At 36.3% G+C, this 14,285-nt stretch overlaps 1 protein-coding gene across 1 annotated transcript; it reads right to left on the bottom strand.

Moving 5' to 3' along the window:
- Positions 1-3,182: 3,182 nt before the first annotated feature.
- On the bottom strand, positions 3,183-14,100 carry LOC123308016 (serine--tRNA ligase, cytoplasmic). The gene is made up of 6 exons (XM_044890535.1): positions 13,695-14,100; positions 13,426-13,642; positions 6,209-6,369; positions 5,862-6,134; positions 5,554-5,810; positions 3,183-3,525 (listed from the first exon to the last, which is right to left on the bottom strand). Exons 1-6 carry the CDS (start codon positions 14,013-14,015, stop codon positions 3,261-3,263), a joined length of 1,494 nt encoding a protein of 497 aa, XP_044746470.1. The 5' UTR covers positions 14,016-14,100; the 3' UTR covers positions 3,183-3,260.
- Between the last annotated feature and the right edge of the window lie 185 nt (positions 14,101-14,285).

The raw sequence follows: 14,285 nt of genomic DNA, 5'->3' as shown, positions 1-14,285 counted from the left end.
ATTTCCATGGCCAACCGACTGCTAAAATAAAAGTGAATGAAGTATATATCAATGAACACCAAAATTCAATATTATTTTTCGCTAAACTCCATTTTTCCGGTTTGTAGTATATGAATATCTTATGAATATCATATTATGAATATGATGAACGAAGACTACATAAATACTTGAGTAATTACTATTATAAAATAATCTATGTTTGAGTTTTAAGACTTTAGTTTTTATTATATGACACTATAATGAATATGTTCCTACAGTATATCGTTAGTCTCTGTAGCTAGAACGGTTGCAGCGAAGACTCAGTATTCGCGAGTTCGCATCCGGGCCAAGTGTAAAAACTTCCTAGTAATTATGGATGGAAATGAGCACAACACAGAAAATAACACATCTGCGTCTGAGGGTAAGACATTGGTTTCTAGGAAATTAAAAGGCTAATAGATAGATAGATAAATTTTTGTACCGTTGAGAGCTAATGATGGTTCCAACAGGATATCCATTGGAGGTCTGCGATGGACGTCAGAATTCGGTTCAAAGTTGTGACCTTTGTGCGTCCCTCGGATGTCCATAGAACGTCCATTGTACCAGAAATGGACGACTAATAGATATATAGATACATTTTGGTACCGTTGAGATAGCTAATGATGGTCCCAACGGGATATCCATTGGACGTCTGCGATGGACGTCCGAATTCGGTTCAAAGTTGTGACATTTGTGAGTCCCTCGGATGTCCATAGAACGTCCATTGTACCAGAAATGGACGTCCCATGGATGTCCGTAATGTCCGAAGAAAACGTCCTATGGATGTCCATAGGACTACTTTGTGCTATTAGGGAAAATTCTTCTCTCTTTTTCAATCACTTTCGGCATTATTTTTGTAATATTAATTATTATGAGTTGTATGTCATAACGCCGTTACGTTATGACATCATTTCATGAGTGCCAACCTAAGGCTAGTTGCACACACACACCTATTTTGGACGGACCGGAATAAAATCGGCCTATATTTTAACGGGAGAAAGAACTCGTTTTTTGTGCAAACGTGTATTTTGTCACATACGCCACTGCATCCCGGTATTGTCGGCGATGCAGTGGCATTGGACGGCTGCTTACCGGCATTTTACGGGCACCAATCAGCGGTCGGTGTGTGTGCCATGTCCCGTTTCCACACGAGGTTCCCTATTGGAATTTGGACGACTGGTATAAAATCGGCCGTCCAAAATGTGTGCAACTAGCCAAGGTTAGATTTTATCCATCCAAATTCCAATAGTGAAACACGTGTGGGAACGGGACCTGGCACACACGCCGACCTCTGATCGGTGCCGGTTAAATCAGCCGTTCAAAATAGCCTCGTTTTTAGTTGAACACATTTTGGACGGCCGATTTTATACCGGTCGTCCAAATTCCAATAGTGAACCACTTGTGGGAACGGGAATTGGCACACACGCCGACCGCTGATCGGTGCCGATAAAATGCCGATGAGCAGACGTCCACTGCCCCTGCATCGCCGGCAATACCGGGATGTAGTGGCGAACGTGACTAAATACAGGGTTGGGATAAAGTTTGGCACCAAATTAATATCTTTAAAACAAAACGGGCGATATTTTTGAAATTTGGCAGCTGAGTGTAATGGACCACAATGCATCTGATGAGCATATTTTCATTAATGAGACACTTCCGGTTTAACCGGAAATGACAAAACTTTTTTTTATTTAAATGGGACACCCTGTATATTTCTGCAGATTCTGAAAGTGCACCTTGTTTCGGATCTGTCCATATCGGGTTCCATGTAAAAATTATCGGTAAAAAGAAGAAATTCAGTCTTTTTGTACATTGGAGAAAAAATCCATTCCAATAAATAAATCGTTGTTATTTGTATCAATAGTGAGAAATAAAACGAAATACTTTGTATTAAATAACTCTTTCTGCTTTTCATGACGTATTTTTTATGAAAATCTATAAAAAGAAGAAATAATTACCGTCCGTTCCGTTTTAAATATATCAATTTGGTGCCAAACTTTATCCCAACCCTGTATATGTTTGCACAAGCACTGATTGTTCACCGATGATTACCTGATCGTTTGACCGGTAGAAATCCGGTGAATGTGCTCTAAACTGCTACCGATAAAATATCGGCCGATTTTATATCGGTCGTCCAAAATCGGTGTGTGTGCAACTAGCCTTACTCCGTTCTAGTTACAAAAACTTGAGAAAATTATTTCATTACCAACCGAGAGCTAAAATAAAAGTAAATGGAGTATACGTGAACGTTTTCAACAAAACTTTTATTACTGCATGGAAGTGAATGGTGTTCATTTCCAACATTTAATGAACTAATTATAAGAGTAAGTACTCTTCTACTATTTTACCTGACATTTCGTTATCGATGGAAATATTGTACTCGATAATATCTTCAACATGAGGTATAGCAACACCACTCATCATCCCAATTCAAAATCAAGTGGTTATGCTCACCCCTGTCAGGGTGTTGTAGTTACGGGGATGCAGAGAGCGGAAAAGTAATTCCCTCTCGAATCAGAAATTGACGGGATTTTCCACTTTTTTTTTTAAAGGTGAGCGTCCATTGAAGAGGGTGGGCCGGGGTAGTTAGGACATAAATAATCCGTCAATGCGTTGCACCTGTACTGAGAGTACCAGAGAGTTGACACTCTTTGAGAGTACCGAGCTCACATTACAAAGAATTTTAATCTGTACTGAGACGGTACGGGCGTGAGAGCATCGCATCGACGGAGAAATACGCTCGCCGGGCAATCGTCGACGGATTACGTTGCGACCCGGCCAGATGCGGTTCTAGCGGATGCAGTTCAATATGTTAGCAGGCGGATCCGTTGCAATTCGACCCCGACCCTGCCCGCTTAGTGGACGCGTATCTTGAAGCCTGAAAATGGTTAAGTTTTCGTTGGACCAAACCAAACTGTATATTGATTTCTTGAACTCTAGGTTGTTCTTTATTGAAATCTTCAAGACATTGATTATTTGCTCTTCTGTAAGTTTTTTTGAAATTAATAAAGACGAATTTTGATGATACTAAAACAATGAATCTTTGAGGGGAATAAAACGTTGACAGCTTCAGCAGCTTGATTGATAAAAACTTCAATATGTTACCTCTCCGATTATTTCATGTTAAAAAACTGCTTTCAGGACTTTAAATAATAACAAAATGATTTCGATTTGAAAAGTATTGTTATTTATTAGAGGAATTATTTGAGTACCAATAAATGCAAATTAACAAATAAGCACAACTATTCTTCTCCTGTACCCTTTTTATCTTTCTGCTTCTTAGATTTCTTCTCTTTTTCAGTGTCAATTGGAGCAGGTTTTACAAATGGAATTTCTTCTTTGTATGGTTCTGGCATAAAATCTTTCAAAACATCTGGAACCTTAATACCAGTTTCAGTCTGGTGTACCTCCAAGATGGCGCAGATTACTCTGGTTGTAGCACACATAGTTGCGTTCAGCATATGCACGTAGTCGGTAGTAGTATTCATCTTCTTGGTTTGTCCATACCTGAAATAAATACTCTAATGAATTAAACACGTTTAGAACATGAGTCTCGATATGGCAAACTGTATACACAGTGTTTTCGAGTCTTTCTTTGCGAAGATAGAACACGTCAAAAGTCAAAATGAATCGTGTTACAAAAATCGCCTATACAGGGTGTTCTACAAGCTCTATGACAAACTTTGACAGATGGTAGCTGTGCTTATTCTGAACATTTTTATTCCTATGAACATATATCCGATTCGTTTTTGTTTAGAAGATACAAGCATTTGAAAAATCAAATTTTTATATTCAAATCTTAATAATTTGGAAATTTTGGGACTATAAAAATTGTTCAAAGTGTCCACCTTCGGGTTGAATGCAAGCTTCACATCGACGAATTAAAGATTTGGGTCGTTTCGTATTTGGTTTGCTGGAAATTGAATTCTAATGAGATTGGATTCCAACATGATAAACAAGCTGCTTCATATGACCCCATAAATAAAAATCTAAGCTATTTAGATTAGGAGAACGAGATGGTCATTGTATCGGTCCCCCTTGACCTATCCATTTATTCGGGAAATGTTCATTCAGCCAACTGACTACTTGTCTCCCTCTATGTGGTGGTGCACCATCGTGCTGATACCACATATTTCCAACAATGTTGATCTCTGAGTTATCAATGAAGTCAAAATAAAGGTTGTGCTCCAAAAAAAAAAATGTATACAAATCTGCATTTAAACGATCATTTATAACATGTACTGGCATCAAATCATTGTTGAAAATCCCACCCGAAACGTTTACACTGAAACGTTGCTGACATCGTCTATGTCTTATGGCATATGGATTCTGCAGTGCCCATACATGTTCATTATGGTTATTGTTGATAACATCCTCAGTGAAACAAGTGTCAAATGAATAATTAAAATAACGTCAAATTACACATCAATCGATATTTTCCGCCGGCCTACTTAATCAAAACAAAAAAAAAATTTCAGATGCTTGTAACTCCTGAACGAAAACGAATCGGACCTATGTTCATAGGAAAAAAAATGGTCAAAAGAAGCACATCTACCTTCTGTCAAAGTTTGTCAAAGAGCTTGTAGAAGACCCTGTATAAAACATTTAGTAGGAGTTTATACCATGGAACTTTCTCGCCATCCGTATTAGCCGTAAGAGGTGAAAGACTATCAGAATGTGGGGTCTTGCCAGACCACTTGAACGACCAGTAGCAGTTGCGAAAATTACAATAGTTTTCATTATCGTGGAATAGATAGCAGCACTTTACGAACGTCTTTTTTTCAATTTCAGCAGGTTTCGAATTGTAGCGATTGACGAGACTCCTCAAGAAATATTTTTATGTGAAAATTCATTGAAAAAATCATTTCACCTAACCACTGAAACGATGTAGACCCCTCTTAAGATAGCGCACCGAGGGGTCAGCGTAAACAAACTGAATAAAGCGTTATTATTAACCAGTGTTCAAGTGAAACATTGATTTTTTTTTCAAATATTACACCGTCTAAAAAACATTCATGAACACATCACTGCGTAATCACGTTCTGGATGCGTTAACACTGCATGTTACAGTGTTTACGACTGGCCTCTCGAATTCGAATGTACTCTCTTCACGTCGGGGTCCTAATGATAGCAACTCTTCACAAACCTTTTAGGGCTTTCACTCCCAATCTCTGAAACAAAATTAATTAAAAATGAAATCAACGATTTGCTCCTGCGTGAATTCTTGTACGTTACGAAGAATTATAGTTTCAACGTTATTTATTTTGAGTTCATTGTCAGGCAACAATTTTTTTCTAGTTAATTTGCTCCTGACAAATTAGTGCAAGAATTCACGCAGGAGCAAATCGTTGATTTCATTTTTAATTAATTTTGTTTCAGAGATTGGGAGTGAAAGCCCTAAAAGGTTTGTGAAGAGATGCAAAATCCTCCCAAAATAAATTTCAATCGATATCTAATGATAGCAAGTTGGGAGGTTCGATTAAGAACGTAACATTTGCTATAGCTGTTCACAAACTGTGAAGGAACATTACTGACCTCACTAAAAGTCTCCTAGCTTGATATTCCAAACAGTTACTACAAGAAACCAGTTCTCGAAATGCACCAGATCCTGGAAACCATGCTTCCAGGTCTAATTTTTTAGCGGCAGCATGATTCAAAGCACCTGAAACTATATTGACGATTCTATATGGTATTCCCAGCGATTTGTAAAAGTCTTCTGCATTGGCAATCATTTCATCCATCATTATCCAAGATGCATTGTCAAATGGGGATGTCAAACAGAATTGCTCAACCTTCAAAATATTCAGAATCAAATTAATGAATGAAAAAATTACTATCATTACCTTCTCAAATTGATGTACTCTGAAAATGCCCCTTGTATCTCTACCATGCGATCCCACTTCTTGTCTGAAACAAGTAGATATGCCAGCATATCTAATAGGAAGAGAAGATTCTGCTAACCATTCATCTCTATGAAAAGCAGCAATTGGTTGTTCAGAAGTTGCAATAAGATATTTCTCTTCAATATCTTTCTCTCCAGCTTTTTCACTTCCTTTCCCAATAACCTTATACAGCTCCTCATCAAACTGGGATAATTGTGCTACTTCCTGCATAACCTAAAATTTTTATTTTCGTGAAATATTGGATTAAAATTTTATCGCGAAATTTATACTAGAGCATTGAACCCTACCTCTTTCCTCATGAAAAATGGAGTGTAAAGTGGTTTGTACTGTTTCTTGTGCAATATCCTCAGAGCAAGATTAATAAGAGCTTGTTCCAGGAAAACAGCAGGCCCAGTCAAATAGTATCCTCTTCCACCTGAGACCAATGTACCTCTTTCCCCATCCATGCCTACAAGAAAATTAAGCTGCCTATATTCCTTAAAAACATAATTTGAATAATAACTGAACTAAAGGGGGCAGAGTTTGGGTGTATCTGTGATGGACATGATTCTATAAACAATAAATTAATTGTTGTATTTTGGTAGTTTTATGGTTTTTCTTCTTTATGGTATATCTCTTAAACCAAGCCGATTCGGAATGGGTTGTGCTTCTTTTGGTCTCAAGAATCTACTATTAAGATATTTGTACGAGTCAAAGACTCACCATGTATAGTAAAAAAGTGCAGAGCTACTAGTCTACATGCCTTTTTCGCGGGGTAGTATTTGATGAATTATTATCTCAAATAAAAATCACAATTACTGAAAAATAAAAACTAATTAAGAAGTAGGAAACGGAAAGATAGGCTGTTTAATTTTTTCATACTTCAATCAAAACTAAAAAAATTTTGAATTTTCCATCTGGCATTACAGAGATCCAACTATAGCTCTATATAAAAAATAAGGATGCAGGGTGAAATTTGATTAGGAATGAAATAAATGAATTTTTTTGTCGACCTGAACAAAAAATGACATTTTACGTACAAATTTCCGATTGACAAGTCTACTATTTCTGAAGGCTTGTACTTTTCGTCCCGATTCACTTTTTGTACTGATTTTCTTTTCGTCCGGCTATTCGTCACTAAGCAATATATTAGATCCCGAGGCAATTGATTCAATTTTCTGAATACAGAATTTGATGAAAACATAAGTTCCTGTGACAATAACTGTCATTTGATGTTGTCAAATTAATTCTTCACGAAATCGGCTAGATTTTACCAATGAATTAGGTACGTGGTCTGAATGTTAGTGTTCAGTATAATCAAGAATGGATAGTGATAGCGATATGGATAACAGTAACACTCGACCAGAGCTCATAGAATTGACAATAGGGAATACTCCTTCTGTCGAAAATGATGTATTTTTTATAAAATATCTTTGAACCTTACATTTTGAAAAATGTAAAAAAATTATTTTAATCACTTAGAAATGAAAAATAAAAATGGGTATTTAAAATTTAAAGCGTTTCATTTCGATTGCACAAGTTGGCAACATCGACTGAAATATGCCTTGATAATAAAGAACAACAAATACATTATCTTAATGAGATAGACAAAGATGGCTGTCTATGAAGTCTGCGACGAACGAGGAAGGTCGTAAAATTTTATGGGATTTTTATGGCCGGTTGCAGTTGTGGTTCGCCAGTAAGTACGCGCCTTTAAATCAACAGCTGTTATTTTATAAACAAGCTGATCGGACATTGTTCTTTTCATTGTCTAATAGGCGCTGTTGCTAAATCGTAAACTCGAACATATTTGAAAAATGATTTTGAATAGTTTCCGCGGTGCATTTGAAAAAATCATGAATGAAACTCATAATTATTCAGTTTAAACTTGCATATGCAGTGATAACCCAAATTGAGCAGAATTCCCCATTACGGACACCTGAATGAGGCCTTCAAACGAGTGACTTCTTACTTTCATAAAGGTATGTGAGGTCGACGAAAAAATGTAATATGCACCTCGGCAAAAACTGTCTAAATTGTCTCGCGTGCTACCTATCCTCGGCTGCGCCTCGGCTATCAATTTGCAGGCTTGATTGTAATAGACATTTTTTCGTCCTTGGTACATAAATAATTATTTTCGAACTTCTTCATTTCGTTTCAGTAGGTTTTATTTCAAAAATATCTGGAATATTGCTTCTTTTTTTTTGCCAGCATTTAATTTTGATCAACCTAGCTATGTGTGTGTCTTCTTGACTTTCCGACAGACGAAATCGGCATTCAGAACTCTGAATATATGGATAAGGTGTTCAATTTTTTATGCGAGTCACTAAAAATATATGAGTAAAACTCATACTGAATAAGGCGCTTTTTTTGTGAAGCAGTATAGCACGGTCAAAATAGACATTCAGGATTACAATGTAACAAAAATACGCGTAGAACTAAAAATTGAAAAGAAAGTTGGGAATACCATTTTAAAATAAATGAAAGAAATTTTTTCAGCCAAACGATGAGTTTTATCATAAAAATAGGTGAAGAACACAATGTTTTGAATAGGGAATACTCCTTCTGACGAAAATGATGTATTTTTTATGAAATATCTTTTAACAATCACGTTTTAAAATAACTATTTCAACCGTTTCCCAAAAAAAAAATTATTTTAAGCACTTAAGGTCAGTTCATATTATCCGTCCGTCTCAGTTCAGTTCAGCTCAGTCAAAATATCTTTCAATGTATTTTATATGGACTAATTCATACTATCCGTCTCCGACCCTTCAGCACCTATCGGCACGCTTACGACCGTCCGACGGTATTCTTCCAGAGAATATTTTGCGGATGGGCTGAGGGGCGTGGTTGGACTGAATGAGACTGAACGTATAATATGAATAAGCAACCGGTCAGTTCAGCTCAGTCAATCGAGGGTTGTCCTTTGTTGTGAAAGCTTCTTTGAACTTTTTTTTTGTATTAATTGCGAAATTTTCACAGTATACAGGATGATTCATAACTATTCGGACATAGGCTAAGGGCAGATTGTTTGGACAAAAATATGGCGATAGGACCAAATATACCTTAATGAAATATTGCTGTGCAAAAAAAAGAGGGCGTTAAAGTTGATTTTTTTTCGTTTTTTGCTAATAATTCCACTGTATATTTTTTATTTCTGTTTTTAAGAAAAACACAATTGAACAGTTCAGAGCATCGGAAGGGGATTTGAAGTAACGGCTTATTTATTTTATTTATTTATTTCGACGATAAAGCATAATTTAAAACAATGTAACATAAAAAGAATAAACTTGAATTAAATTTTCTACGTGTCCTGCCCCTTATTCTATGCCTTTTCTAATTCTTTCAATAAAGGACTTTCGAACTTTGAAGAAAATATTATTCTTTCCCCTCATGAAAAATTCAACTTTAACGCCCTCTATCTTTTTCCACAGCAATATTTTATTGAGGTATATTTGGTCCTATCGCCATATTTTGCTCCAAACAATCTGCCCGTAGCCCATGTCCCAATATGAATTACCCTGTATAATCGAAATGATATCCTGTTCATTCTAAAATAGCCATGATGTGTGGACCAATTTTTTTTATAATGTCCAATATTCACCTTCAACTTTCCTCTTTTCAAATTTTGGTTAGACACCCAATCTTTTTACCGACTTTTTGTTCCTCTTCATCTTCGTCTAACAATAATGCAAAAGCACATCATTCATTCAGGCGTAATTGCAGCAATTTTATTTTTAGCAGAAGTTAAAGGGTTTACGTCCTATGAGATAGGGCACGTAAAGGTGCATTTACACCAAACGAGCATTGTTTTCGAACGTTTCAAAACGTTTCGAAACGTTTTGAAATGTTTTCAAACGTTCGAGAACTCAGAATGGGAGGTGTTCACACAGCTCGCGCCTGTCCGAACGAGCAGTTGTTCTTGATAATTCAACGAGGTCTCTCTAAAGTGCACCGACATGGAACCCTCATTATCTATAATGCAATTAGTAAAAATTGCAATAAATTGCAATTTCTACTGAATCTATAGTACTCAGAGTCTCTGACAGTAATAATCTCTCAAATGAACTCTACGCCAAAGGAGGAGACGAACAACCTGGGTGAATTCTTTTCTGAAAGGAAGAAATTATACCCAGCTGCTAGATGACTTGAGAGCGGACGAAACTGAACTTTTTAGAAATTTCTGCCGCATGTCATTATCGGACAAAATTGAGGAAAAAGTGTCAAGAAAGACACCAATCATCGAGAGAGCATTTCCAGCGTCGGTTAGACTGGCACTAACGATTTTTGACTACGGTAGGGTGACCAGACGTCCGTCATTGTGACGGACAGTCCGTCAATCGTCCAAGAAGTCCGTCTCTGGAAAACGTCCGTCAAAATTTAATTCAGTATTTTTGTCAAGATTATTTGAGATGGATAGTAAAAAAAGAAAGTGCAAATTTATGGAAGATCTTTCGAAAGAATTTCCATTTTTTAAAACACAAAACTTGATTCTGAAGTCCAATGTACGAAGTGTTTGGGCCAATTCAGATTGCATTTGGAGGAAGAAGAGATAATGTACGGCATGTTTCAAGTTACGAACATAAAAAAAAATTTAATGCAGCAGCGTCTTCCTCCCTGACCAAATATTTGAGGCATTCAAATTTTGGGGATGAAGAAGCTTCTCTAGAAACGCCTGAAGCACTCTTCTCATTCCACAGTGTAATGCACAACCATTATATTAATATTATTAAATTTTCGTTTTTGTGTTGTAATACACTTTTATTATTTCTCTATTTTCAATAAATAGATTTTTTTTATCGCCATACCTTGTAGGAAACTGAGTAGCTGGAATCATATACAGGGTGAGTCTTATAGACTCGTACAAATATTTCACAGTAGAATCTTGAGGTCAAAAGAAACACTTTTTTCCTATACCGTTTTTTTCCGAATCGGCTCGGTTTAAAAGATACAGGTTGTTAAAAAATATAAAAAAAATGTTATTTCTAGGCTTTATCGAATGAATTGAATTTGGAAATATAGTTTTCGAGTAATTTGAAGTTCAAAAATAAAAGATATCTGTGAAATTCGAAAAATTGGGTAATTTTGACCGAATGCAACTCTTTTTGAAAGATCCACAGACGTCACAGATTCATTTAGTTATTTTGAAGGTAATTTGTTTTTCCAGGGATGGCACAGCTCATTATGAAAACCTAAAATGGCTATATCTTCTAATCAGGGCTGAATCGGAAAAAATGGTAAAAAAAATTTTTCTTTTGATCAGGTCCGTCCGTCATTGAACATTGGATAATCTGGTCAGCCTAGGCTACGGGAGATTCTTATGGTATCATGTACCTTTACCGAATTTCAAAACCATCAATATCGAAAATTATTATCGTCTGTCTGTGAAGCCATCGTAAATGGACTCCATTTCAAATGGATTGATCAATAATTATGAAATCACGATTCAAGAGATCTAACCAAAATTCAAAATAAATTAAATACCAAGACCCAATAACTTATCACGGTCCACCGGTGATTTCGATGATATGACGCCAGATGTGCAAGGAAATCTGAATCCCTTTGATGATTCGTCGGTTTACCGACATGAGACGGAACGGGATCGAGCATTTTAAAACGTTTTGAAACAGGCTTCGTAAACTTTATTCGGCGTCGATGAGTGTTTACACCGCCTGTGCATATTGCGTGCATTGTTCGCAAACACTGCCTTATAATGAAACGTTACTTTACCGGCATGTGGCGAATGAGCTCGAGCTCTCTGAAACGTTCGAAAACAGGGTTTGCGAACTCTGTTCGACGCCGATGACTGTTTACACCGCCCGTACTACTGTTTGCAAACAGTGTTCGCGAATAATGCTCGTTTGGTATAAATGCGCCTTAAGAGAAACAACGAAAATAATAATACTGATAATTTAACAATAATTTTAGGGTTCTTCTACTGTTTTGATCAAAATGAAAGGCTTCATATGTCAAGTGCTGGTCGATTCGAATGCAACCGAAGATTCACGACACACGAAGCGGAAGGTGACTGAGACGATCGTGACTGATAATATGAACGCAACCTCCGTCAACGGCTAATGATCCTTCCGCCGGCCTGAACTGAGCGGAACGTATAATATGAATCGACCTTTAAAAATGAAAAATAAAAATGGGTATTTGAAGTTTAAATCGTTTTATGAGAATTGCTCAAGCTGGCAACATCGACTGAAATATGCCTTGATAATAAAGGACAACAAATGTATTATCTTGATGAGATAGACAAAAATGGCTGTCTATGAAGTCTGCGACGAACGAGGCAGGTCGTAAAATTTTATGGGATTTTTATGACCGGTTGCAGTTGAAGCTCGCCAGTAAGGCCTGCCGCAGACATGCAATTTTTAGTTTTGCAACTGTTTAGTTGCAGAAGTGAGTACAATGCATTTATATGGGACCGCACAGACATGCAACTGAAAAGTTGCAGCGATTGCCTTTGTGTGCGCGCTCGAACCGCTTGCAATCAAACTGTTGCGCAACTGAAAAGTTGCATGTCTGCGGCAGGCCTAAGAAGGCGCCTGTAGATCAAGAGCTCCAAAGAAAAAAGTCTATCGCTAAGATGGCTGCCGTTTTACTGTTGAGCAAAAATTACGTTTAGCTGAAAAACGCCTGAACCCCATATTCGCGAACTTTGAACTTTGATGCATTTTTTTATAAACGTAGGATCGTTGGGTACTTTTCACATTTCATTCAAAATGTGCTCCAAATATATGTGCTGATTTTTGTATTTCAGGCGAATTTTTGTGACCTTTTCCTCCTTTCTTATGACTAACATGATCGGATTTATACATTATATCAAATGATGAAAAAGGGTAGCTTCTGAGGGAAGGAAGCTGGTGAGTGATTGGTAAACAGTCTGAACACCAGAATTTTGGATTGTGGGATTTCGAAACCCATGTTACAAGAAGGGTGCTGCAATGCAATGAGAAGATATTCTAGATTAAAAAGTGAAAAATAATTTCAATCAGTTAATCCTTCCTAACAAAAATAACTCTCCCCCACCCTGGTTTTTACCAGTTGATAAAATACATTTATTAAACTATTTTAAATGAAAATTAATCTCATAACGTCTTTTTTTGTATAGAAAAATATATTATTTATTGACTGAAACTAGTCGACTCCAACGATACTCAAAATTTTCCTCCTTAGTTAGAATGATCACAAGCCACCAATGCTGCATATTAAAGGACTAGATCCCTCAGTTGCCATCCCTCATATGTAATAGTAAGGTTTAAAATACACAATATAGCCTAAACCCAAAATTTATATGCCCATCTTATATGTTGAAATAATAAGGTTTTTTCAACTTCCTATCTACAAATGTTGACATTTTGTCTTCACTTTTACATTCTGGAGTGGAAAACTTTTGCATTACCCATTAACCCCGGACAGACAATCATTATTTACAAAATCTTCTGCTCTCAGGACTGTAGCGCATATTTGAATAATTTTAATTTAAGTGCCATGAATAATTTCATCATGCACTACTCACCATCAATCATATGTATTAAATCAACATGAGAATATTTCTTTCTGGATTCACAATTTCCAAAAGTTCTCTCTACTTTATTATTATCTTCATCATCATCTACTGGTACTGACTCATGTAAATGATTACCCACTTCTCTTAGAGCATTGTTTCTAGCTTTCTCAGTTTCTGCTAAATCTTGTTCGTTCTTGAGAATAGCCTCATCTATCAAGGCACGAACCTTAAATTTAATATTATTAGTATGAAAATAGAGCGGTGGGTCTGAGAAGTACCTTCTTGATTTGGTTTACAGTCAAGGGTTTTAGTAAGTCACCATTAATGGCACTCAAATTATCTGAAATATCTGAAGGAACGTCTTCGGTTGCGTCACCCTGAGGTTCTTTTTTTTTCATCTTCTCCCCAATTGTTTTACTACAAAGATTTTTGAGTTTGTTCCAATTATCGGCATTATGTCTCAACTGCCTCCATAAGGAATCTTTTTCAACAACTAAATCAACTAAACCTACATCCTTGAATCTTTTCTTTTGGTTCTCCTTTATCTTTTCTAAATTTCCACCTTTATCATTCCTAAATAAATCCAAATCCAAAACCATTTTTCTGAATATTAATAATATTCTTCAATAACTGCATATGCTACGAAGCCAACTCCTTTCTGAAAGGAAATTTATTTGAGGTTATTTGATTCTGTCAGAATGTGACAAATTGCCATAGATCATGGTCGATCATGCCTACAGTCAATAGTGACTAAAGATCAAATTAGTGTCCAAATAATTATAACATTTAGAAATCACTCAGGAGACCAAGCCATTAATTTCGGTTATATTGTAGTTCGTTATTTGGAAACAGTATTTTAAAAACTTAAT

This window comes from Coccinella septempunctata, chromosome 2 (assembly GCF_907165205.1).
Source record: "Coccinella septempunctata chromosome 2, icCocSept1.1, whole genome shotgun sequence".
Lineage (NCBI taxonomy): Eukaryota > Metazoa > Arthropoda > Insecta > Coleoptera > Coccinellidae > Coccinella > Coccinella septempunctata.
Note: the sequence above shows the minus strand (reverse complement) of the source record. Positions and strands in the feature narration are given on the sequence as shown.